The following is a 25235-nucleotide window of genomic DNA, read 5'->3' on the forward strand; positions in this document are numbered from 1 at the left end:
CCTTCCCAGTCCCCAGACGTCAACCGCATCGAAAATGTGTGGGGAATTATGAAAACGCATCTTGCCGGAAGGCCAGTTTATGATTTAAAGCAACTCGTGTATCAAGTGCGCAAAATCTAGTCCTGTTTGTCGACGAGCTACGCAGAAAAACTGGTTCAAAGCATAAAGAAGATGTCAGGCTATACTCGACAACGATGAAGAATACACGACTTATTGAGTAATTCCGACTTGTAGTTTTGTATATATTTGCATGAAAAAAATTTTAAATATATTTCTTCTATACTTCATGAATAATCGCGGTTCGCGTTGAACGAAAACTTACAGTTCGTTTGCGAGTGAAGTGCCTGAGTTCAAATACTCCGAAGACATGGCATTTTAAGCGAAATATCTTCGCTAAAACTGTAAGTAAATTTTCTGTACATTTTTTTGCATATTGATTTGTTTCCAAACACTTTTCTTAACAAAATCTGTCAATTACTTCTGGAGCGATACTCATAAATCTCATTTGGCAATCAATGTTTCTAGAAATACTTCACGGAAAGCCAAATGCATTTTGCTGGCGGAATTTCACGGCTGTGAAGTGTGAATTAGTCTTTCCACCGAAAAGTAATAGCACATAAATATGAATGTCTATGTTTCTAAATCTGCACAAAAAGTATAGCGTTTTTCAATAGGTGCGCTTCAACTTTTTTCCGATAGGGAGGGCGAACAACGCAATATTTTTTATTTTTCGTTTGTCATTTGTAAACTTCATTAGTATACATTTCATCATGGAACGCTACACACGTGAGCAACGATTGCAAATCGTGCAAATTTTTTATGAAAATAATAGTTCTGTTGCTGCTACTTTAAGAGCAGATTTTCCAAAAAATCATCTTCAGTGATGAAGCTCACTTATGGCTCAATGGCTTTGTCAACAAGCAAAATATGCGTTACTGGGCAGAAAGCATGTGATTCTTGAGGCACCGTTGCATCCCGAAAAAATCACTGTTTGGTGCGGTTTACATGCCGGCGGCGTAATTGGCCCATATTTTTTCGTTGACGAGAACGATCGCCACGTTACTGTGAATGGAAATCGATACCGCGACAAGATAAACGATTATTTTTGGCCACAATTGAATGGTATGGACTTAGACGACATGTGGTTTCAACAGGACGGGGCCACAAGCCACACAGCACACGCTACAATTGATTTGTTGAAGAGTAAGTTCGATGAGCGCATTATTTCCAGAAATGAACCGGTCGAATGGCCGCCGCGCTCGTGTGATTTGACGCTTCTAGACTATTTTCTTTGGGGTTATGTGAAGTCATTGGTCTACAGTAACAAACCGGCGACGATTTGTGAGCTCAGAGCCAATATTGAACGCGAAATCGCTGGAATTTCGGCCGATTTATGCAAACGAGTGGTCGAAAATTGGGTTCAACGATTGGACTTCGTAAAACGTGCACGCGGTGGTCATGCAAAAGAAATCGAATTTCATACTTAAATGTATATGTTCAAACTCGATAACAAAAAAAAAATTAGTTAAAAAGGTCAAACCGTTTGTGTTTTATTCAAAAAAGTTCAAAAGTTGAAGCGCTCTTACTGAAAAACGCTTTACTAGAAAAATTTTAATATTATACATTTTTCCATTCATTAGTCAACAGATGGAGTCATTTTGTGAAAAAACTGGTTTGCATAATTTTAGGCGTTGCTGAAGTGATATTTGGTATTTCTTTGAAACAAGTTTATTGGGTAAAGCGTTGTGAGTCTATATACGTGCATGTGTGTGTATGTGAATATATTCACTTAAAAAGTATACGTAAACGTTTTAGGAAGTTGCATCAGATCTTTTAAAAACAATAACAAGAATTTCAATAGCAGCTTCAATTAAAAGATGTGGATTTATTAAATGTAGCACGTTTGCACGCTTGTTAGTAAACAAATAAAGAAAACATATGTACGTGTGCCTATGTGTAGTAAATAGAAATATAATTACTAATATTCGGAAATTCCATTGTTAGGATTTTATGATTGACTGTCGGTTACATTCATACATACATTCTGTCAAACAAAAATATCGGCGATTGTTCATTTAAAAAGCGCGCGTTCCACATATGCCTAAATTTTTTTGCTGAAATGTTGGTACAACTGTTCTCTATAGTGTCGCAGAGTTTGAGTAGATCTGTCAATTAGCTTGTTTTTGGCAATTAATTATATCAGTCAACCGTAAGTGTGCTCTGCGGTTATCACTATGGAGAAAAATATCGAACAAAGAATTTGTCATAAACTTTGTGTTTTGAACGTTATTTCGTGTGCCAAGTCGTTGAAAATATTGCAGAAAGCCTATGCTTAATAAGAAACACGAGTCTACGAGTGGTATAAGGCTTTTTCAGAGGGCCGAGAACTCGTGGAAGATTTGCCCGGATCTGGTCGCTCACCAACGTCTTCAACGGATGAAAACGTCGACAAAGGAATCGGTGCAGGAAAACTTTTAAAGTTTGAGCTAGATAGCTCGTGACCTTAACGTATCTCACGATTGAATTCGCAACATTTTACAACATTAATTGGGCATGAGACGCGTGGCTGCTCGACTCGTTCGAAAAGATTTGAACTTCTTTAAAAAAATTCATCGAAAGAAGGTGGCTGAAGGCATGCTTGAGCAAGTGGATTCGGACCCAACGTTTATTCAGCGCATCATAACAGATGATAAGATGTGGGTATATAAAAACAAGTCAACAGGCGGCTGAATGGCGCTATCCACATGAGCTGAAACTCAAAAAACCACGTCAAAGTCGGTCAAAAGTGAAAGTCAGGTAACTGGTTTTCTTTGATTTTCATGGGGTTGTACACTCAGCAATCATTCCAAATGGTTCTACGGTGAACGGTAAAAAAATAATATTTTTTGAAAGTTATACCACGTTTAAGAGAGAATGTGCGTAGGAAACGGCTCAATTTGCCCAATTTGTCGAGAGAAAACTCATGGATCTGGCGCCATGATAACGCACCGTCTCACAAGGCTCATATTGTGAACACTTTTTTGACCAAAAACTAGACAAATATCATCGCACAACCACCGTATTCGCCGGATTTAGCCCCCATTTACTTTTTCTTTTTCCCAAAACTTAGATTGCCACTCCGTGCACGCCGCTTTGAGTCGATAGAGGCTGAAAGAGCTGAAAAAGATCTCTTCCAACGCGTTTAAAAGATGCTTTGATGGCTGGACTAATCGTGCCAGCATGGCTGGACTAAGCATTGCATCGAATGCAGCTTATTTTGAAGGTGATGAAATAAATTTTGATGATTAAACAATTATTATGCGTTTTATTGAACAATTTCCGGTACTTTTTTGACAGAATGTATGTAGATGATTTGGGAAATTTTCAACAAATAATAATATCATAATATACTTTATAACAAAATGTCAGAACAAACCGAGCACATATAGAGAAAGATAAGCATATTTCGCTAGGACAACATACCTGCTCACAAAGCTGCCATGGCACTGGGAAAACTAAGCGATTTGGGGTATAATTTGGTTGGCCATTTTCCCTATTCGCCTGATTCGGCACCTTCAGACTTCCATTTGTTTCCAACCTTTATGAAATTTTTTTTGTGTGAAGCGTTTCGTTTCCAATGAAAAAGTTGTGAGGGTCACAACCTCCAGGCTCTCACTCCCGGGAATACTGATGTCTGAAAAAATAATGGGAAAAATGTGTTCCAGTCAAGGATGATTATATGGAAAAATTAAATCGTACTCTTTCGTTGTAAGGCCGCACTGATTCTTATTTATTCACAGCATTTAAAAGGAACTAATTAAAAAAACTTCAAATTCTCCCGAAAAACAACAACTAAAGCAATAAAAACAAATGACACTCTATTTCGACACCGTCAATAAACCGTTTTCACATTTTACCTTTCAATTTCTTTAGAATGTGTTACGCGATTAGCTTCGATTAACCGTTATCTTTGAAACATTTTTGCTTTATTTGGACTTCAAATTTTAATACTGTGTTTTTAAAATGCCTGACTAAAGATTATCCTTTGATATTACGCAATTTTTGTATTCAATTTTTTTTTCTTTGTTCACTCCTCTCGGGAGCATAGGGCCTCGACAAGACTCTTCCATCGTTTTCGGTTCTGTGCTGTTGTTTTTGCACCGTCCCATGAGATGTCGGCATCTGCTAGTTCGCGCAGCATCGACCTTTTCCAAGTGTTTTTTGGTCGACCGCGACCTCTGCTCCCTTGCGGGTTCCAGTCAAGTGCCATCCTGGTGATGCTATCTGGTGGTGTTCCCAGTGTGTGACCTATCCATCGCCACTTTTTTTCGTTTGATTTGTCTTAGAATATTATAAAGAGTGGGCCATGTAAAATTTGCTTTTTGAATCGGCTATAAAAAAAAACTAATCAATATTTTTTCAAACTTTTTTTCGAACATTGTCATTTATGAATGAAAAATAATATCGTTCAAATGACTGCCACGACTGGCTTTACAGTAGGCCATTCGATCCAACCCAATTTTTAAGCACATTTTCGATTGTTTGGGCTCCAATTTCATGAATGGCAACTTCGATTTCGTGTTTTAAAGCATCAATCGTCTCTGGATGGTTCGCATAGCATTTGTCCTTAACGGCTCCCCACAAAAAATAGTCCAACGGGCTTAAATCACAGCTCCGAGGCGGCCAATTGATATTGGAATTTCGGCTGATTATTCGGTTTTCAAAAACGGTAGCCAAAAGCTCGAGTGTAACTTTGGCAGTGTGATAAGTTGCACCGTCCTGTTGAAACCAAATGTCGTCCATGTCAACCTCTTCAATTTTTGGAAACAAAAACTCGTTGAGCATGTCACTGTAACGCTCCCCATTTCTGTAACCGCGGAAGAAGAAGAAGACTCACCACTTTGGAAATAAGTTTTCAATATTTCCCAATTTTGTTCAAGCGTATAGCGTACCATTTCGTTAATGTCAAACCTTTAATTAATTATGAACACATTTAACATGTCATTTGTGTTACCATTCTCAAAAAAATAGGTGGTTCAAAAAGCGAACGCTATATGGCCCACCCGTACTTTTGTGGGGTTTTTTGTTAAGTGAAGTTTTGTAAATAAGCAAACAACGGTTCCAGAGCTAAAACGCAACATTTGGAGCGAGATTGCTGAACTCAATGCGATACTATGGGAGCGTGTCCTTTTCAAGTTTTTCTCCTACGATATTTAAATGATATTATTTTTCACATAGAATTGCTAAGAGCCGTATTTTGATAAAAAATAGTAAAACCTGAAAGAGTCTAAATTTTTCCCGTTTTATTTTAAGGATTAGAATTTCCAAAAAATCGAGTTTTTTATTTTATTTTCTTAATGTGCATATATTTAAGAATACACACAGAAAATGTAATATCGTTCCGGTGACTATTTTCAAAGTTACACGCAAATTTGAAAATCTCAAAGTCCTTGTAAAGTGATCTTCAAATTTTAAGCGCGTCTTTCCCAAAATGGTGCTTTCAAAGTCGGTAACCAACATTACTCGCAAACGGCTAAACCGATTGGCTAAACCGAAATCTGTTTGGTTTTTTAATTTCAGAGGATCGAGTTTGAGAGGAGCTCTCGGAGATCAGGTGTAGTTCCTTTCCAAATAAATATTTTTATTATTTTATTAATAGTAAAAATGCAGTTCAAAGATAACATTGTATGTGTACAATTATTTAGATCAATAGATTTAAAAGTTTTCTCAAAAAAAATTCTGCAAAATTCATTTCTTTTCTGGCCTTTTAACTGTATATATATATGTAATATATAACGGGGGATTTTTTAGCTATTATCTTTTTAAGCAGTTGGTTTAAACAGCTGACGCACGTTTCGTGTTTTGTTTCACTATCAAACATCTTCAGTTTGGTCTATAATTTAACCATGAATCGTCTTACAAACGAACAACGCTTGCAAATCATTGAATTTTATTATAAAAATGCGTGTTCTGTTAAGGAAATTTATCGGGCGCTTGAAGCGGCTATTCGAGCTATTGTGACTAAATTTAGTACCAAATTTACATTATTGGACATCAAACCACCAACACGCTTACGTAGAGTGCGAACTGAAGAAAATATCGCAGCTGCATCGGCCAGTGTTAATGATGACCATCAATTGTCGATTCGTCGCCGTTCGCAGCAACTGGGCCTCTGTTACCCAACAACGTGGAAAATTCTGCGAAAGGATTTAGGTGTGAAGCCTTTCAAAATACAGCTGGTGCATGAATTGAATTTTTGGTGAATGGTTGGCCGACGATCCACTTTTTTATCGAAAAGTTGTGTTCAGCGACGAAGCTCATTTTTGGATCAATGGGTACATAAATAAGCAGAATTATCGATTTTGGAGTGAAGATCAGTCAGAGGAATCGCAAGAGCTACCAATGTATCCAGACAAGGTCACAGTTTGGTGCGGTTTATGGGTTGGGGGTATCATTGGACCGTACTTCCTCAAAGATGCTGCGAATCGTAACGTAACTGTGAATGATGAGCGCTACCGTGAAATGATATCCAACTTTTTTTGCCCAAAATGCAAGAGCTTGACTTGCATGACATGTGGTTTCAGCAAGACGGTGCCACATGCCACACAGCACGCGTAACAATGGACTTGTTGAGAGGCGAGTTCGGTGAACATTTTATTTTACGTTCGGGACCTGTCAATTGGTTAGATTATTTTTGTGGGGCTATGTTAAAGCTCATGTCTATTCAGACAAGCCTGCTTCAATTAACGCATTGGAAGACAACATTAAAGCATTTATATGTGAGATACCGGCCGAAGCATTGGCGAGAGTATGGCAAAATTGGACTAAGCGGGTACACCCTTTTTGGGTGTTTAGCCGAGCTCCTCCTCCTATTTGTGGTGTGCGTCTTGATGTTGTTCTACAAATGGAGGGACCTACAGTTTCAAGCCGACTCCGAACGGCAGATATTTTTATGAGGAGCTTTTTCGTGGCAGAAATAAACTCGGAGGTTTGCCATTGCCTGCCGAGAGGGCAACCGCGATTAGAAAATGTTTTTCTTAATTTTGGTGTTTCACCGAGATTCGAACCGACGTTCTCTCTGTGAATTCCGAATGGTAGTCACGCACCAACCCATTCGGCTACGGTGGCCGTTGTATAGAACTGTATATAACCCCTTAAAACAACATTTAGGCGCGTTTTTTGAAATACCCTTTAATTTTGGAGGGTGGTATATTAACCCGCTACGTTTTTCACATATGGGTATTTTTTTCGACTCAAAAGCAATGCTGCTTATTTATTCAATTTATAATTCATTTTAAAGTGCAATCTTATAATTTAAATTTTTAATTAAGTGATTAATCGAACGGCTGTGCGCTTTTAATGACCTAACGCACACAGCCGGAACTCGCTTTAGCGCAGGCTGAGTATTAGTGTACCAAGAAACTGCATGTAGTTTGAAGTTAGTTATGCATAAAATATTTTTTATTGTCTGCATGGTCTCAATGTTCACACTTCTTATCACGAAATGAAAATTATTCTGGGGGCAAAACAAAAAATTTTACTTTAAGATAGTTGGAAAACGCGTGCGTGCATTTTGAAGCGTAGGCCAGTATTGGAAAAAATATGTTAAGGCAACTGATGAATTCTAATGAGGAGTTATGTGTATGTGTAGACATGTATATAAAGGGTGATCAGATTAGAGGTACTTTTTCCAATAGCGTTTTTTTGGCAGATCCTGCGTGACTACTGTTAAACCAAATACATAATTTTTTTCAGTATTCATTGGCATTTCATCGTGGAAAGGATTGCGCTTCAGCACCTTTAGCAAATCGTACAAATGTATTAAGAAATCGACGATCTGTGAAAAGTGCTCATCGCGTACTCAGGACAACTTATGGGGGGATTCCATTCCCCGGCTTAAAAAAAATCTATTTTTTTTTACCGATTCTTGTTTATTATACTTTCGAAGAACCCTGTGCAAAATTTCATGACAAAACTCGTTAAATTGACGAAGTTATGCGTGATCAATGAACTTGGCGCGCTCCATAATACTGAGAAGGCGCGCGAGCAATAGCCGAGCGGCGGTTTTTATTCCGAGAATTACTTCTGTCCTTATGCAGTTCTGAGATTTTTATTCGTACTGGTTAAAAGTAGATTAGCAGCCATGTAGTATAAAAAGAGGGATTACTATATGGTTCTGGAATAGCTGATTAACACGAAAATGCTGTGAGTCTTAAATATATACCTTTTTTCACATAAATATTTGAATGCGTTTTTCTCAAATCGAAATAATATCTCGAAATAATATATGTCTCTATCATAAACTACGGAAAATAAGATACATGCATGACTTTTTTTTATAAATAAAAGTCCGAGAAAAAAATGTGCGAAAAAACAAACTTTGTCTTTCAACCATCGCAGTTATATTAATTTTCGAAAATTATTATTTTTTCAATAGCTCAAGCTGAAACTATATTCATAAGGAGTAAAATGCCATTTAAATTTTTCCTTTCAGACAAGCTGGAGCTGAGTTATCGTGGCGGCCAGTGACCAGGAATTTTCGTAGAAATTTCACCTCGAGCGTTATCAAAGCCACAATTTTCCAGAAAATCGACCAAAAATTGGAGTTGATTTTATATATTGCATAATAAATATGGCTGTAAATTGTCCAAAAGATTAAACTGATAGTTTTCCCAATAAAAATTCGTAAAAAACCGTATTTTTTGGCGTTTGAAAGGGGAATCCCCCCTTATGGTGTTGGAAGGAATCATTGGCCCATATTTGTTTAAAGACGAGGCTGGCGCCAATGTACATATCAGTTCATGGCGAACAATATCGGGCCATGGTAAGCGACTTTTTGATGCCAGAAACTGAAACTGGGGATCTTTATGACACTTGGTTTCAACAAGACGGCGCTACTTGCCATACAGCCCGTGGAACCATGAAACAATACATTTACTGCGCCATCCTTTCGGTGAGCAATTTGTTTCTCGTCTCGTACCAGTGGATTGGCCACCAAAATTGTTGATATCACATCTTTGGACTTTTATTTGTAGGGGCTTGTAAAGTTTAAATGATTTCTTGATAAACCAGCTTTGATTGGGTCATTGAAAGCCAACTTTACTAGAGTTATTCACGAGATACCGGCCAAAGTCCTCCAGCGAGTCATTCAAAACTGGTGTTTGCGGGTGACTGAATTGCGGCGAACATTTGAAAGGGATTATCTCTAATAAAACGTCATGAATGCTTTTACACAAAAATAATAAAGATTGCCCAATCAATTCGAATATACGTTGCTTTATTTCAAATTAAAATCCGATAACTCTAAATTGGTCACCTTTTATATATATGACGTAACTTTAAGAAAATTTTGCCGGTTTGTGATAATTAGGCAGGTTCTGAAATTCACTTTTAAGCAAGTTTCAATGCAACTGCCAGAAAATTTCAATCGAATTCATTCAGAAGTGAATTACAGAACCTGCCCGAATATTATTTTTCAAACTTAATATTGTACTTAAATGTGTTTCCAAAATAATTTTTGCGAGCTCTTGCCAATACTTTTGTCTAGTTTGTAGTAATGTGAAGAAGTTGCACAATTTTTTTTTATTATAATATTTTTAGTGCTTGCATATCCGCCTAATATTAACAAAACAACTTATGTGACTTTAACAGGGTTTGCTTCTAGGGCAACAAATTTTCATCAATCATAGAGCAACTTAGTACTTTATTCAACTCTTGTTAAGAGTTAAATTTTTTATATGACTAGAATCAAACAATTTAAAGCTTGACTTACTTTGGTATATTAGTTTTGTAAAAAGTTCATAGATATGTGCGTACAAATATTTTACACTAGTCACACTCACAGCCAATCCCTTAGCTGGGTGATTCATTGATTGGAAGTTGGGCATCCTTTGTATACCCTTCTGCATAAGGGTATTATAATTTTCTTCACATAACTGTTGTTGATAGATATAGACATGTATATACCAAAATGTTTAGAGTGATGAGAGTAGTCGATTTGGTTTTCTCTCCGACCGTCTGTTCGCCTGTCCGTGAGCTGGATAATTCTAGCAAAGTAATATATTTGAATGAAACTCGGTACATATATTATTATTTATTTCAAGTAGTATGATATTGAAAATCAGTTAATCAGCATGCTCATTGCTCATACAACTGTAATTTCTAAAAAATTAAAAAACGGGATATCTCCATTATGAAGCAAAGTCGCTCCGATTTCATACAATTGTTGAAGCTAAATAAAGAAGTACGAAGCAGGAGAATTTTGAAAATGAAGAATTAAGTAAATGTGTGTATCTCGATAGCAACTTAATCATCTCTCAGTTTGATCAGATAAAAATATAAAAAAATAACCACGCCCACTCATTTATATGCTAAGACTAAATATTTGTCCGCCCCTCTAATATTATAAGCTACAATTCTCATTGTCTTCGAAAAATGAATTTTTTTCCTTGTTCACTCCTCTCGGGAGCATAGGGCCTCGACAAGACTTGTCTTGCGTTGGTTTCGTTAATCTATATAATTTCTGATAGGGTAGGTGATTAACCTGCCGCTAAAAAAAATTAATAGCCAGCCCAAGCAAAATTTCATTAAACTATTCGGTCCCGACTGAATTTAGCCCTTCCTTACTTGTTTCCTCAGTTTTGATTTGTTGTTGACAGTTTTTTTTTTTTTTTTTGCCTACTTCCGCTCAAACTTAGGTGACAGCTTAGCAGAAGTAATAAAACATATTTTGATAGCTTAAAGAAATCAAGGAAAATTGTTTATTTAAGTAATTCTGTTTTTAGTTCGAGCGTTAGCGAGCTTCATACCTGAACCAGCGCTTAATGGAATATTCCGAATCAAAAAAATTAATAAAGTGAGTCCCAATAAAACTCATACACCTCGCAGTGAAAGCCATACATCAATAAAAATTATGGTAAATATTAGAAGTTATTCATTCTTTCATTAAGTCGGTCTGTTTTTCAAGAACTAATTTTTAATAATTTTTGGCAAAAATCATTTTAGAGGACTATTTGTTAGTAATGGCGCGTTTTCTGATATTTGCCCCTAAAATATGTCCAAGTCCGTACTTTTGATGACATTTGAACAGTTATAAATTATGCTAAACAACAGGGGCAGAACAGTGTTGACCTTAGTCTTGGTAAAAGTGGAATTCCCAATTTAAATTACCTTCCTTGAAGATTATTTTTGAGAACTCTGAAATGCATCAACTATGAACTAAAAGTTTTCACCTCCTGACGCTGAAAAGTATTCGTGTTTTAGCGGTGGTCAACAATTTTTTAAATTTTTTCACATTGGAAATAGCTTTATTTCATTATCAGTAAGAAACATTAAAGAAAAATTAAAAAATATTTTTTTTCTTTTTTTTTTATGGAACCATATAGTATATAAAAACTAGTTGTAAGGTATAGAAAACAGTTGAAAAGGGGAAAAGATTCGTTAAAGATTCATGAAAATATCGACTGCATGAATTTTTTTGTCAAAAAGTAGTTTCGTTTTACTTTGTTATCTTGCAAGATGAATCACTCGCACTCACCCACTTGCACAGAATTGAAGTTATTTCGAAATGTCATAAAATTGGTTTGCGTTTTATTGTTGCTAAATATATATTTGATGGATTCAATAGTAGGAATTATTTTATATTATTAGTTAGGGGGAAAGAAATCCCTTATTTTTTGTCGAGTTTTAGCTTGTAGGCTATTCTATGACTACTAAAATGCCTGCGAACTTTGATTATTGCTGTGATTTTATCGGCTTTTTCAACATTATCGAAATTTTTTTAACATGGCAAAACTCCCAACTGAATGAAACAAACAAAAAACAAAAGAGTTTTTTTTAGGTGTGAAAGGTCACCTTGAGCACGAGCATAAACTTTAAATTGTTTGATCGCTACTTTACGAGCTATCGAACACCACAGCCATCTACCGAGAAAATAATGGATTTATTTTTCCTCAAACCAACTTAGTTTGGAAAGAAAATTGAATCAAAGCTGCAATACCAAATACGGGTCCATATGCGGTAAAGGGATAAATTAAATTTTTACCCAGGCTTTCTTCACTATCTTATTTTTTCTTCGTTCTTCTTTCGTTTTGAAATCAGAAGTTAAAACCCTTGGATTCGAAGTATTTACCAAACTTTTTTTTCTGGTTTTTTGATAGACATAACTTTTCCTTCCTCATTAGATCATAAGGTCGAAGTGCTAAACGTAAACGTGGCATATGATTTCTGCAGAATTCTTACCGAGATACAATTGGCTTCAGGTCATCTCAAACTTTTTGCATTCAAAAGTGCCTTTGAAAAATGTCTTATTGCTACTCTTTGTTTTATTTGGTATTCTGATCTCAATTCTGAATTCAAACAAACAGTCGGCGCACTCGCGTATCGGCACCCACGTCACTGTAGACAGTTATAATTTCGAGGTTGTAAAAGACTTCGTTTATCTAGGAACCAGTATTAACACCGATAACAATGTCAGCCTTGAAATCCAACGTAGAATCTCTCTTGCCAACAAGTGCTACTTTGGACTAAGTAGGCAACTGAGCAGTAAAGTCCTCTCTCGACGAACAAAACTAACACTCTACAAGACTCTCATCATGCCCGTCCTAACGTATGGCGCAGAAGCTTGGACGATGACAACATCCGATGAAGCGACGCTTGGAGTGTTCGAGAGAAAGATTCTACGTAAGATTTTTGGACGTTTGCACGTTGGCAACGCCGAATATCGCAGGCGATGGAACGATGAGCTGTATGAGCTTTACGGCGACATAGACAGAGGGCAGCGAATAAAGATCCAGCGGCTACGTTGGCTGGGTCATGTCGTCCGAATGGATACAAACGCTCCGGCTTTGAAAGTATTCGATGCGGTACCAGCTGGTGGTAGCAGAGGAAGAGGAAGGCCTCCTCTGCGTTGGAAAGATCAGGTGGAGAAGGACTTGGCTTCACTTGGTGTGTCCAACTGGCGCCGGTTAGCACGAGATAGAAACGACTGGCGCGCTTTGTTAAGCTCGGCCAAAATCGCGTAAGCGGTTATCGCGCCAATTAAGAAGAAGAAGAAGATCTCAATTCTATGGCGTTTTATGGTACATTGAGTAGTCGCATGATTTCTATTCGGTTTATTAATCCAGCTTAGCAACAAATCGATAACTTTATTCGGAGTTATGAAAATACATCACAACATTCTTTTGATCCATAGAGGTTTCCCTTTTAGATGTCAAACATAGATATTCATAATTCTCGCAATACACTGGGCAAACTGGGCTATAAAAGCTGCTGTGTCTGTTAAGATAGATTTCTTTATATTTATGAAGAGTGTAGCTTCTCACTTTGGGGCATAATTTAGGGACTGCTTTTTTAAATTCACTATTGTTTTTTTTTCATCCATATGAATTTACTGATTCTATTGATTACTGAAAATATGTTTCTTTCAACATTTTTGTTTACTTAGTCCAGGATGTGGCTCACAAGGGTTAGTAAGTGTCGTATTGTCTTACATCGTGAAGTTTTTATCGGTTAAATAAATGTTGAGACGACGTAAAATCACAACTAGCCATTTTTTAGCTGTGTGAAATTCGTAATAACTATTAAATTTACAGTACCTTGCAAACTCTCTAGGTTAGGTTAAGTTGTAGCGGTTGTGCCCTATAAGGTTCTTAAGCGATTTCGGCCGAGTTTAACAAAGCGCGCCAGTTGTTTCTTTCTTTAACTAACCGGACACACCAAGTGGAGGCAAGTTCTTGTATACCTGATTTTCCAACATAGTAGATACCCTCCTCTTCCTCTGCTTCCACATGCTGGTACTGTATCGACGAATATATATTGTCGTAAATCTCATACAGCTCATCGATTCATCGCCTGTGATACTCGCTGTCGCCAACGTACATCCAAAAATCTTCCACAGGATCGTTCTATCAAACACTCAAAGGGGCGCTTCATCGAATATTGTCATCGTTCAAGCTTCTGCGCCATACGTTAAGACGGACATGATGAGAAACTTAGGGAGTGCTCGTTTTGTTCGTCGAGAGAGGTAGTAATTGTGTGCTTAGTCCAAAGCATTCTGTTTGCACTTGTTTGAAAGAGGGATTCTTCGTTGGATTTCAAGGCTGACATTATTAACGGTGTTAATTCTGGTTTCTAAGTAGCTTCTCGCTGGTTTCCCGTTACAACCTCGAAATCATAACTGTCAACAGCAACGTGACCCATTCGCTATGCTTCTTTATCCCTATAAGACACACTCAGGCTAAAAGTCCATGGTGCTACCGCAAGGGGAACTTTTCTAAATCCTTTCTCAAAAGCAATTTGGACTTTACAAACATTTTAGAAGAGCCCTGGTTTCCACATTACTGAGATCCTTTAGCTTATTAAAAAATTGTCTACCTAAAGACAGTATCACAGAAGTTGCGAGATCGTCTCTTCCTCTTCCTCATTCCATCAGATTCTGCAGAAATCATGTGCCTGCGCGCCCAACCTCTGAGTCTATCTGTCTATGAGATAGTGGCCCGTTATAAAGGAAATCAGTGTGCTGAAACTGCGCTTATTGTGGCTTAGCAGGGGTGCTTGCGTTTAGCATTAAAGATCGTTCACATTTGTGGGGCGAATCTGCAGGTGGGTTCGGTGCGCCATCTTACATTCGCTTTTCTTAAAAATGTCTCAAAATAAAGGTAGTCTAACCGATATACAACAATACGACACTTACGATTTTTAACTGTGACTTACTGTAAAACTTCGTCACCGGAAGTCAGATAGTCGCTTTGTCTCTACACAGACCCCCAACAGCGAACAGCGAATTTGAAACGTAATTGCTTGGAACAAATTCAAGAGCATATTTACGCTCAATTGAAGAAATCATAAGCTTTAAATCGTGATTTGGAAAAATATTTGTGTGGTGATAAGACCACTATTAACCTCCCTGAACGCCATGCACTGTCGCTCGTCACACTTGCCCATACGTCAAAACAATAAATTCAACGAAATTTCAATACAAGCAAATGGTAAATTTTTTTGTGCCAAAATATTTTCTGTTCTATTATTATTTTCATTATTAGATTAGCGCAATTTCTTGCTTTGCCGACGACGTCTACGATCGCCCGAACGTTGTCTTTATTTTAGAATCTGCACGTATCTTCAGCAGACACACACACGCACACTTATATAAAAAATATATAATATAATAAAAACAAAGACGGCGCAACGTATTGACAGATTTAGGCAGAACTTCTCCCCTATGCACTTTATAGCAGGCGTGATGATGACTCCGTAAGGTAGTGAGATTTTTTGACCAACAGAAATGCACGCAGAGGTTCACCATTGCCGATCTATGATTTTTTTGTTATTTTCACATGTCCAAGTAGCTGCCATCGAACGCAAAACCTGGAAGCTTGCGGCCTAAATGCCATGCACAAGCTCACGCAGCTGTATTGGGCGCTGTAGATACCTATACCATATATGCATGCATATGTATGTGTGATAGCTTGAAACTTGCGATAACCTTTGCCGCGCTTTTCAGCGTCTACTGGTAGATAACCAGCTCTGGGTTGCAAGCGCTTGCCGAGTTTAGTTTGATACCAAAATCTATTTAAACGTGTGCCAACTCTAAATGAGACTTCAGTTCTCGAAAGGAGGCTTATGGTACAGCGCGTGTACGCTTAGCCAGCTCTTAAGTAAAGCTTTAACTGGATTCTTGGCTTATTTAAGTTTGATTGCCACAATAGCAATTTCTTAATGTAGAAACGCGTTTTAAGTGTGAAAAATTTGTTGTTTTTTTCAATTGTGCAAAAATCTGTAATAATTACAAAAACTGTTGTAAAGTTTGTGTCTGCGATTTAAACAGCAAAAGAAGTATTTGTCAAAACAAAAAACAAATCAACAGCAAAATGATGTACGAACGTCAAACCTCATTTGAGAAGGTTAGTGAGGTGCATTGAGAAAACTTGGAAAACGTGAATGTTACATTGCTTGATTAAGTATTTATAATAGACACATTATAAATTATAAAAAAACTGAAATAATTGTGAGCAAAACAGAAGTGGCGAGATGATAAGGTTTTTCAAGCTGTATGCAAATATTTTTGAAAGTCAAGTCAAAAGTGATTTTAATTATTAAGTGATTAAATCGTCCAATTCTCGGTCTGCCTCGTGATGATATCCTTCATTTATATATTTATAAAGGGTGGTTAAGTTTCAAGGGCCGGCGTAGATTTTGAATAAAACACAATTTTTTTTGGAAGTTATTGTCATTTCTCTTTATTATGTTTGTTTATTATATTAGCATGGCTCAATTACATATGGAACAAAATATCGGCCAAATGGCCGCCGCGGCCTCGGCGGCACACCTCCATCCGATGGTTCAAATTTTCGATAACACTGAGGCATAATTGAGGTTCTATGCCGTTAATGTGCCGAATTATCTCATCCTTTAGCTCTTGAATTGTTATTGGCTTATCGACGTACACCTTTTCTTTCAAATAACCCCAAAGAAAGAAGTCCAATGGTGTCAAATCACATAATCTTGGCGGCCAATTGACATCGCCGCGACGTGACATTATTCGGCCAACAAATTTTTCGCGCAAAAGAGCCATTGTTTCGTTAGCTGTGTGACAAGTGGCACCGTCCTCATCTCACGATAGCGAACACTATTCACAGTAACTGCCTGACGGTCCTCATTTTGGAAAAAATACGGCCCAATGAATTATCATTCGTCCAAACGCGGCAATTCTTCTTATTGACGAATCCACTGAAATCGAAAATTGGACATTCATTTTCATAATAAGGCTGAATAGCTTTAACGCGTTGTTCGATTATGTATCTTTCCATGATTCAAATTGAGTAAGTCTGAGATTGAAAAATGTTAAATGATATGCAGAAAACAACTTGACGTTTAGATGTGGTTCACATTCAATATCGGCCCTTAAAATTTAGCCACCCTTTACTAGAAAATGCGGCTGGAACAGGTTGCACACTTTACCCCACTCCTATCATCTGTCATTGTTCATGGTAAAGCATCTGGTAAAGCTTTCTCACTCAGTGCTGAAATATAAAAAACTATTTTTGTGGTTATTAAAGAAAGTCTTGCCTACCTGCGTGAATTATTTGTATTAAATGCCTCTTTAAGCATTTAAGCGCTTCTGATAAGCCTTAAAAATATCACCCAGCACTTTAACTTTTCGTCGAAATCGATGCCATTTAAAAGCGTTAAGTGCGGCAAAGTCGTTATTGGTTTTTGGTGATCTTATCGACCCAAGACAACGGATAACGGATCGAATAGTTTGAGTATTACTGCGTTTGTATTCATTCGATTTTATTTTAATTTGCTAAAATTTGTCTATGGCTTGGTAAGAAGCGATATTCAGTGTCGAAATCACGCGAAAATACTTTTTATTCTGGGAGAACTTTACTTTCTAACACTCCAAGATCGCCTATTGCGATGTTGCCTTTACTCAGACGACCACGTCGAAAAGTCGATAGGTGTGTTGTGTTTGTTTTTTTGCTCTCTTATCGCTTACTGAATCTGAACTAAAGTATAACTTATTGATTAAAATTAACTAACGAAATGAAATGAAACCCTTAACACACAGCTGTTCTTATTAATTTTTGTATCTAAATGCGAATGGAAGAAAATATTTTACTTTTCCCACTTGGTGGTGAAATTCATATAGTCGTACACTTTCTGGATTCTTCAAATCCAAGTCAGCCATACTTTGCTATAAACAAGAAAGTATTCCAGAAATTCGAGTTATTTGAAATTGATTGCGATAATAATTCTCTTGAACCTATTCGACATTTAGTTTTTAGTTGCATTTCGCAGCTTCTTGGGATCTAAATTTTGTCAAACATTACTGTCATCATAGCATCTCAGTTTGGAGTGAACCATTGCTTGCGTTACAATCTGCTTCCATGTCACTTGGTCTTCAATTTTTCTCAGCATCAGGTGTGTCCATAGTTCGATGCCTTCTTCTATGTCATCTCTCGTTGTTCTGAGAAGCACGTCTAACTTTCTAAGTTTCAATAATTTTAAGTTATTCTATCGTGTAAAATTGTATATCTGTATACTTGAAAAATGTTAAAGATGACATAAAAAACGGTTTCGCTTGGGAATTATTCGCTACTGATATCTAATCTTCTGAAAGACCCTGTATTAATTTCAAGCTATCATGCGCACGAACAGGCTCCTCGAATCATTCTGAGCCTTTTTATAACATTGTTACGTTTTTTTTCAAATGAAATGTCTCTCTATTATTCCTCTGGGTTCGGCCACTGAATTGCTAAATAAAAGTCACAAACAAATGGCAACACAATTTGCTTGTTTCGTTTAATTTCAATTTCTAATCACTTCATATCACTTTGTGCGTTCACACGTCCACACAAACAACTGAAGACTGAATAGCCTCTGCATACAAAGGGTGATCAATTTAGAGACTTCGGATTTTAAGGTGAAATAACACAACGAAAATTCAAATTGATTGGGCAATTCTTTTTTAATTTTTGTGTAGAACAATTCATGAAATTTATGCTTCAAAGATAATCCGTTTCAAATGTTGGCTGCAACTGCACAGTAAATTGGCTATCTGTAAACACCAATTTTGAGTGACTCGCTGGAGGACTTTAGTCGGCATCTCGTCAATAATTTTATTAAAGTTTGCTCCCATATCACAGTGGTGATCCAATCCACTGATCTGAGACGAGAGATGAATTGTTCACCTAAACGACAACGCTGTAAATCCATTGTTTCACAGGCTGTATGGCAAGTAGCGCCCTCCGCCGTCTTGTTGGAAGCAAATGTTGTGAAGATCATGGGCTTCAATTTCCGGCATCAAAACTTCGTGTATCATGGCGCGACAGAATGCGCCATTCACTGTTACTTTGGCACTGTTACTTTGGCGCATTTCTCCATTCAATGAATGTAATGGCCGTTTTTGTATGGCTTTGGATTTTTTTTTTTTTTTTTTTGGCAGTGAGGTTGGGTTAAAAATGCCTTTGGACCATATAGTAACCGTCGCTACTACGTGTGTGGTGATTCCTCTAAAAATATCCCTCCTCTTCTATTGGAAATTTCCCTCCACGCCGGGACTGCTTTCGTATTGCTTCAAGGTAGAGGGCCAAGACGGCATCCTAAGAAGGGCATTTACTTACTCACCCTGCGTCCTATGCTCAATGTTCTTCAGCATAACTTTCCATTTCGCGCTTCTTTTTTCGGATAATATCCTCCACAAAATTTGCGACGACATTCCAGTTTTCTTCACCTATCATCATTTCCTCGATAATTTCTTCAGGTGTAGATACACCAATAGCTCGTTGGAGACCTCTACTCTCTACGTTCCACCTCTCGCATTTAAAGAAGGTGTGCTCCGCATCATCATACTCAGTATCTCCATATATGAAGTTTGGTTGGTACACTTTTCCCATTCGCCACAAATACTTGCGAAAGGACCGATGCCGGGACAAAAACTGTTTGAGGTAATAGTTAACCTCACCGTGCTTTCTTTTTACCCACTTTTTTAGATTCAGAGTTCCATCTTGCCTGCCAAAGTGTAAGCGTTTGAAATCTAATATCCGAGAAGCGAGGTACTGGGATTACTGTGTTTTTTCCCTCCCATCTCCGTTGGCTTTCGAGTGGCTCAGCTATTAAGCCGAAAATAGGGTCTCATCGCTGAACACTATAAGTTGGCCTGAGCGCGCGATAAAATTGTACGATTTCTAAACGTTGCTGAGGTGCAAGTCTTTCGATGATGAATTATGTACTTCATTTAACAGCAGTAACGCGTGATCTTTCACAAAACCCCTATTGGAAAATGTTCTTCCAATCTGGTCACCCTTTATATGTACATATGTTTAATGCTATCGTAATTTTGAGTTACTGAAACTCATATTTTTTGGCTACTTCTTTCTTGTCATCTCCCATTTTTTTGTTTGCTTTTAGTTCCTCATGCATTCGGTATTATTGCCGGACATTTCGCGCATGTTCATGATGCATCACAATATGTCTAATAGCTCCCTATAACCGACAGTTTTGAACGTTTTCGAAGGTCAAGTGCATTCATCAGATGTATTGACTAAGAAACAGAGTAGACGATATACTCGTATACTTTGTATAGAAATTTCATTTTGATTATTCGCGAAATGTTCATATTGATTAGAAAAAAGCTCACAGCTCGGGAGATCCGACCCAACGTGCGCAGTATGGGCAGCTACAGCAGTCCCTCCAATGATTCACGTGCTTGAGCGAACTTTGGAAGTGCCATCGCTTTTCCATCAAATATTTTATACATCTACATACATACGCATTATCAGTTACATTTCTACAATTTGGCCTTTATTTATTTCCGGCCCGAAGTATTGATTTGTGATTTCGCATTCGTAAATTGCCGGCAATTTTTCTTTGTCCACTCAACTCTGTGAGGTACTTGTATTTAAAAGGTGCATAACCTTTCTCAAACTGAGTTGATAAGGAATTCACAAAGTTACAACAGTGTCTTTGCGAGGCTTTGGTAGTTTTGCAAAATCGCTTCATTGTATATGGACAAATACAGTTCCGTAAATTTATAATGCTGAGATACAACAATCTCATCTTGCATGTCTCTTCTGTGTCCACTTTTTAGCCGACGCGCATCGATGGCTCTTCATACATCGCCGAGGGTATTGATAAGAAGGAGGGGCGCAGCACTTGTCTATTGTATACGCTCAAGGATCAGAGTAGCGGCTCGCTGGCCAAAAGTTTGAAGATCTTTACGAAGCACCAGGTCAATTTGCTGCACATCGAGTCACGTTCGTCGGTGCGTGTGCCCGGCTATGAGTTCTTTGTGGAATGTGACACAACACTGGGCGCATTAGGCAATGCTATCGACGAGTTGCGTGAGCAGTGCAGTTATTTCAATATCATTTCACGTGACTACAAGGATAACAGTTCGGCCGTGCCCTGGTTTCCCCGCAGAATACGCGATCTAGATCGCTTCGCTAATCAAATTCTCAGTTATGGATCAGAGTTGGATTCTGATCATCCTGGCTTTACCGATCCCGTCTATCGTCAAAGGAGGTAAGCAGAGTAGTTTTATTTAAAAGCCGATATGACACGTTTTTTAATATTTTATTTCGTGAACTTTCAGAAAGTACTTCGCCGATATCGCCTACAACTACAAACATGGCGAGCCATTGCCACACGTCGATTACACCAAGGAAGAGATTGCGACTTGGAGTGTGATTTTTAAAAATCTCACCAAATTATATAAGACGCATGCTTGTCGCGAATACAATCACGTTTTTCCACTGTTGGTCGATAACTGTGGTTTCAGAGAAGACAACATTCCACAGTTGGAGGATGTTTCTAACTTTTTGAAAGGTGAGCTGATGCTAGATTTATTTCATATAAAGACTTCACAAAATTGGCTAGATAGGTTTTTATTTTCAAATGGATAGCTTCTGAACCGCAGAATATTTATAGGTAAGCAAGAAAGTATTCGAAAATCTATATCAATAGGGAACATAAAGATAAGCTAATAAAAATTAAACTAACTCCCCATCCAACAACCTCTTAATTGGCTTCTCTTAATACGAGATCAGTTTAGTGAAAGAACATGACAGGGATTAGAGTTAGGATTAAATGGCTGCCCATTTGAGAGGCCCACTTGGACAGATATTCAAAATTCGTCCATTGTGATACGATACAGGGGAAAGGAGAAGGGAATGACGAAGGGGCCTTGGGATGATAGCCATGTACGTACGATGAAGGTGGCTAATTTACGTTCGTAATTAGCCGCTTCAAGTCGCTAATGAACTCCACCAGATGCATGATTTTTAAATCCACAATTTCCGCAGGAATATCAAAAAAGTGAGTTCCCAGAATTCTAAATCTTTGCCCGATACGAGCAGGGCAGCTTAGAAGAAGGTACTGTGATGATTTTACCCCGTCCTTATGCAGAATAGACTAAAGGCAATGCCAAGTCTCACCGCATAGACACCTAGCGGACAATGTCTGGTAAGGATACTCACCAAATTCGAGAGCTGCGGCTTTGTTAGCCTCAGAAGTTCTTCGAGCGCTCCCGCTCTACCCGTGGCCAGAAAGATCTCGCGACTTTGCACGTTTTCGCACTAGCCCAGCGCTCGCTGAACTGACGGGAGGTCCATGTTTCTAGGAGCAAACTACAGGCTCTTAAGGGAACAGCAATCCTTTCATTTTGCGCTGAAACCGTCTTCAGCAGCTTCGCTCTATGCCGTTGTGACCGTGAACCCAAATGAGCCTGATATCGATGTATTCGGGTGCAATCGAGAGAAAAGCCAGACATCCCACTACTAGTTTCGAACGCACAACCAAGGATCTAATTACCGCTTGGCTGTCGGAAAAAATATTTAAATCCTGCATGGTAATTACCGAAGTGAGCAACAAAAAACCTAAATCCCAAGAAGGGTGTTTACTTTGCGTCCAATACGAGGAAGAAGAGCGGTCAACCAAGAAAGAGATGAGCTGATGTTGTCGAAGTAGACTTAAAAGCGATGAACGTTCGTAAATGGAGAAATGCGGCAAGAGAGAAACTGAATTGAAGGAGGATTGTTGATGAAGTTATGGAGAGAGAGAGAGCAACCACTCCACTGCTTCCTTAATTGCGGCTACCTTCGCTTGGGAAACACTACAGTGGTCCGAAGCCTGAATTTGAGTTTGATCGGGAGCTTTTCGCAGAATACACGCCCAACAACTCTTCCGTCCAATTTCGAGCTATCCGTGAACATGTTTCCATGCCTTGCCTCCAAATGCATCACGCCCACGCATCCCTTGAGGATCCGCTCGGACCTAGCGTGGGTGTAAAACGATCCAGCACCTTGGGGATGAATGTAGAAGATGACAACTATATTATAGAATTATTAGCCCAATGATTTGGGTTTAACAACAACGGACAAATTGTAAATGAGTTACCATAAATTGCGATTAAATAGCGGAATATATGTACATATAATTGACGCGAACATCCTTTTTGGGTGTTCGGCCGAGCTTCTCCTCCTATTTGTGGTGTGCGTCTTGATGTTGTTTCTCAAAATGAAGGGACCTACAGTTTTAAGTCGACTTCGAACGACAGAAATTTTTTATATCTATAAGGATTATTTCTATGGCAGAAGTACAATCGGAGGCTTACGCTTACCTACCGAGGGGTGAGCGCTATTAGATAAGTTTTTCCTTTCGTTTTGTGTTTCATGCACGGAGGTTCGAACCTGTGTATTTTCAAATGGTATTCACTCAGCAACCTAAAGCAAAATAAAAGTTCTTGCCGAGCGAGTTTCATGTCTTGATCTATAAAATGCGTTGTACGCCATAATTTTCTTAGTACACAATAAATTTTACTTAACGTGTGGTTTATATGATCTGAATCCCGCTAAATTTTAATTTATTTCATAACCCAGACCGGTTACAACTGGTTTAAATTTGATCGATGTTAGTTTTGGAATGCATTCTTGTGTACTTAAATGAGGCGAGATACATTTTCTTTAGGCTCTCATTGCATTCTAGTTCAAGTTATTCAGCTTCGTCACGCGGTCAAGACTTCAGAAAGACCAATTGGACGAGAGAGATAAATTTGGTCATCATACGCATACAAATACACGTTTTTACAGCAGTTAATGAAAATATTTATTTATTTATTTTTATTATAGATTGTACTGGTTTCACTCTGCGTCCAGTTGCTGGTTTGCTCTCTTCACGCGATTTCCTCGCCGGTCTTGCTTTTCGCGTCTTTCACTCCACTCAGTACATTCGCCATCCCAGCAAACCGATGTACACACCCGAACCTGACGTTTGTCACGAGCTATTGGGTCATGTTCCGCTCTTTGCTGATCCTGCATTTGCACAATTCAGTCAAGAAATTGGTTTAGCCTCATTGGGCGCACCCGATGACTACGTCGAGAAACTTGCAACGGTAAGTGTTCATTATTATTTGAGGGGAAAAGATAATTTTATAAACAGTTGGGCGCAATTTTTATGGTTTTTTTCCAATTCATAGATTTTCTGGTTCACCGTTGAGTATGGTATGTGTCGCCAAGAGGGCGAGTTGAAAGCTTACGGTGCTGGCCTTTTATCATCGTATGGTGAACTGGAGTACTGTCTTTCCGACAAACCTGAACTAAGAGATTTCGATCCAGAAGTTACTGGGATCACCAAGTATCCAATTACACAATTTCAGGAGGTGTACTACGTTGCGGAGAGTTTCGAGAGTGCAAAAGAAAAGACAATGTAAGTCATAAGAACTGAAGAAATTTTTTTCTGTACGTCTGTATTAACGATATTGATTTTTTAATATTCAGTAAATTCGCCAACTCCATTCCGCGTCCGTTCGGTGTGCGCTACAATGCCTACACTCAGAGTATCGAAGTGCTTGATTCAAAGAAACAAATTCGCAATCTAATGGACGATATAAACTCAGAATTTCAGATATTGCAAAATGCTGTGGAGAAATTGAAGGTGTAAGGGTGTGGAAATATTCGAAGGAAAGCGAATTTTCTATTGCACCTATTTGGCGCATAATTAACGATAGACTAACTACTTACGTGTATATATATCTATATTATTTTTATAAGGGATTATTGTAATGAAATTTTAAAATAAATGAATAAATGATAATAAAACAAAAAAAAAATTGTAAGTACCATTTTTCACTTACTGTTCAGCTGATAGTGGGCAGGAATGATATACTCCATACGTGGAATTCCCATATTGAGAGAGTTACTTCAAAAGCCACAAGGGCATTCTTTGCCTGCACAAGGCTTTTTGGTAAGACATTGGTAATGACCTTCTGGACATTCACCACAGTTGTGAAACCCATAGTCACTTATGCATCCTTAGCATGGTGGCCCAAGGTCAGGCAAAGAAAAGCAGTAAACGAATTAAACAAATTGCATCGGCTGATATGTGTTGGTATTACAGAGGCTATGAAAACATGTCCCACGGATGCATTGGGTGTGCTCCTGAACATACCACCGCTTCCAATCTTGATTGAAAGAGAAGCTCGCTCGAGTGCCTTAAGATTAAAAGGTATATCTGAACTTAAAAGAGGGGCTATGAAAAGACATTTAAAGATCTTGGAAGACTTCCTACATAGTCCCATTCTTCATAGGGATGATATACTATCACCCAAACTAATACTCTTGAGGAACTTCCAAGTTATAATTAATGAACGCACAGACTGGAGAACTAATTCTATCACTTTCAAACCTGGCTCTCAGCTATGGCTTACTGATGGGTCCAAGCTGGAAGATGGTAGAACAGGGGCAGGAATCAATGGGCCT

At 38.2% G+C, this 25235-nt stretch overlaps 1 protein-coding gene across 1 annotated transcript; it reads left to right on the plus strand.

Annotated features, from left to right (window-relative positions):
* The first annotated feature begins 15568 nt into the window (after window positions 1-15568).
* Window positions 15569-24592, plus strand: LOC129241320 (protein henna). Its single transcript, XM_054877577.1, has 6 exons — window positions 15569-15881; window positions 20570-21003; window positions 21074-21306; window positions 23607-23869; window positions 23954-24183; window positions 24255-24592. Exons 1-6 carry the CDS (start codon window positions 15849-15851, stop codon window positions 24415-24417), a joined length of 1356 nt encoding a protein of 451 aa, XP_054733552.1. The 5' UTR covers window positions 15569-15848; the 3' UTR covers window positions 24418-24592.
* The last annotated feature ends 643 nt before the right edge of the window (window positions 24593-25235 follow it).

The sequence above is a fragment of the Anastrepha obliqua genome, chromosome 3 (assembly GCF_027943255.1).
Source record: "Anastrepha obliqua isolate idAnaObli1 chromosome 3, idAnaObli1_1.0, whole genome shotgun sequence".
Classification (NCBI taxonomy): Eukaryota; Metazoa; Arthropoda; class Insecta; order Diptera; family Tephritidae; genus Anastrepha; species Anastrepha obliqua.

What these genes read in the sequence shown, in the direction of transcription:
- LOC129241320 (XM_054877577.1), top strand. Translation starts at nt 15,849, where the DNA reads ATGATGTACGAACGTCAAACCTCATTTGAGAAG. An exon ending in GTCAAACCTCATTTGAGAAG is followed by an intron (nt 15,882 to 20,569) that starts GTTAGTGAGGTG and finishes TCCACTTTTTAG; the next exon opens with CCGACGCGCATCGATGGCTC. An exon ending in CCCGTCTATCGTCAAAGGAG is followed by an intron (nt 21,004 to 21,073) that starts GTAAGCAGAGTA and finishes GTGAACTTTCAG; the next exon opens with AAAGTACTTCGCCGATATCG.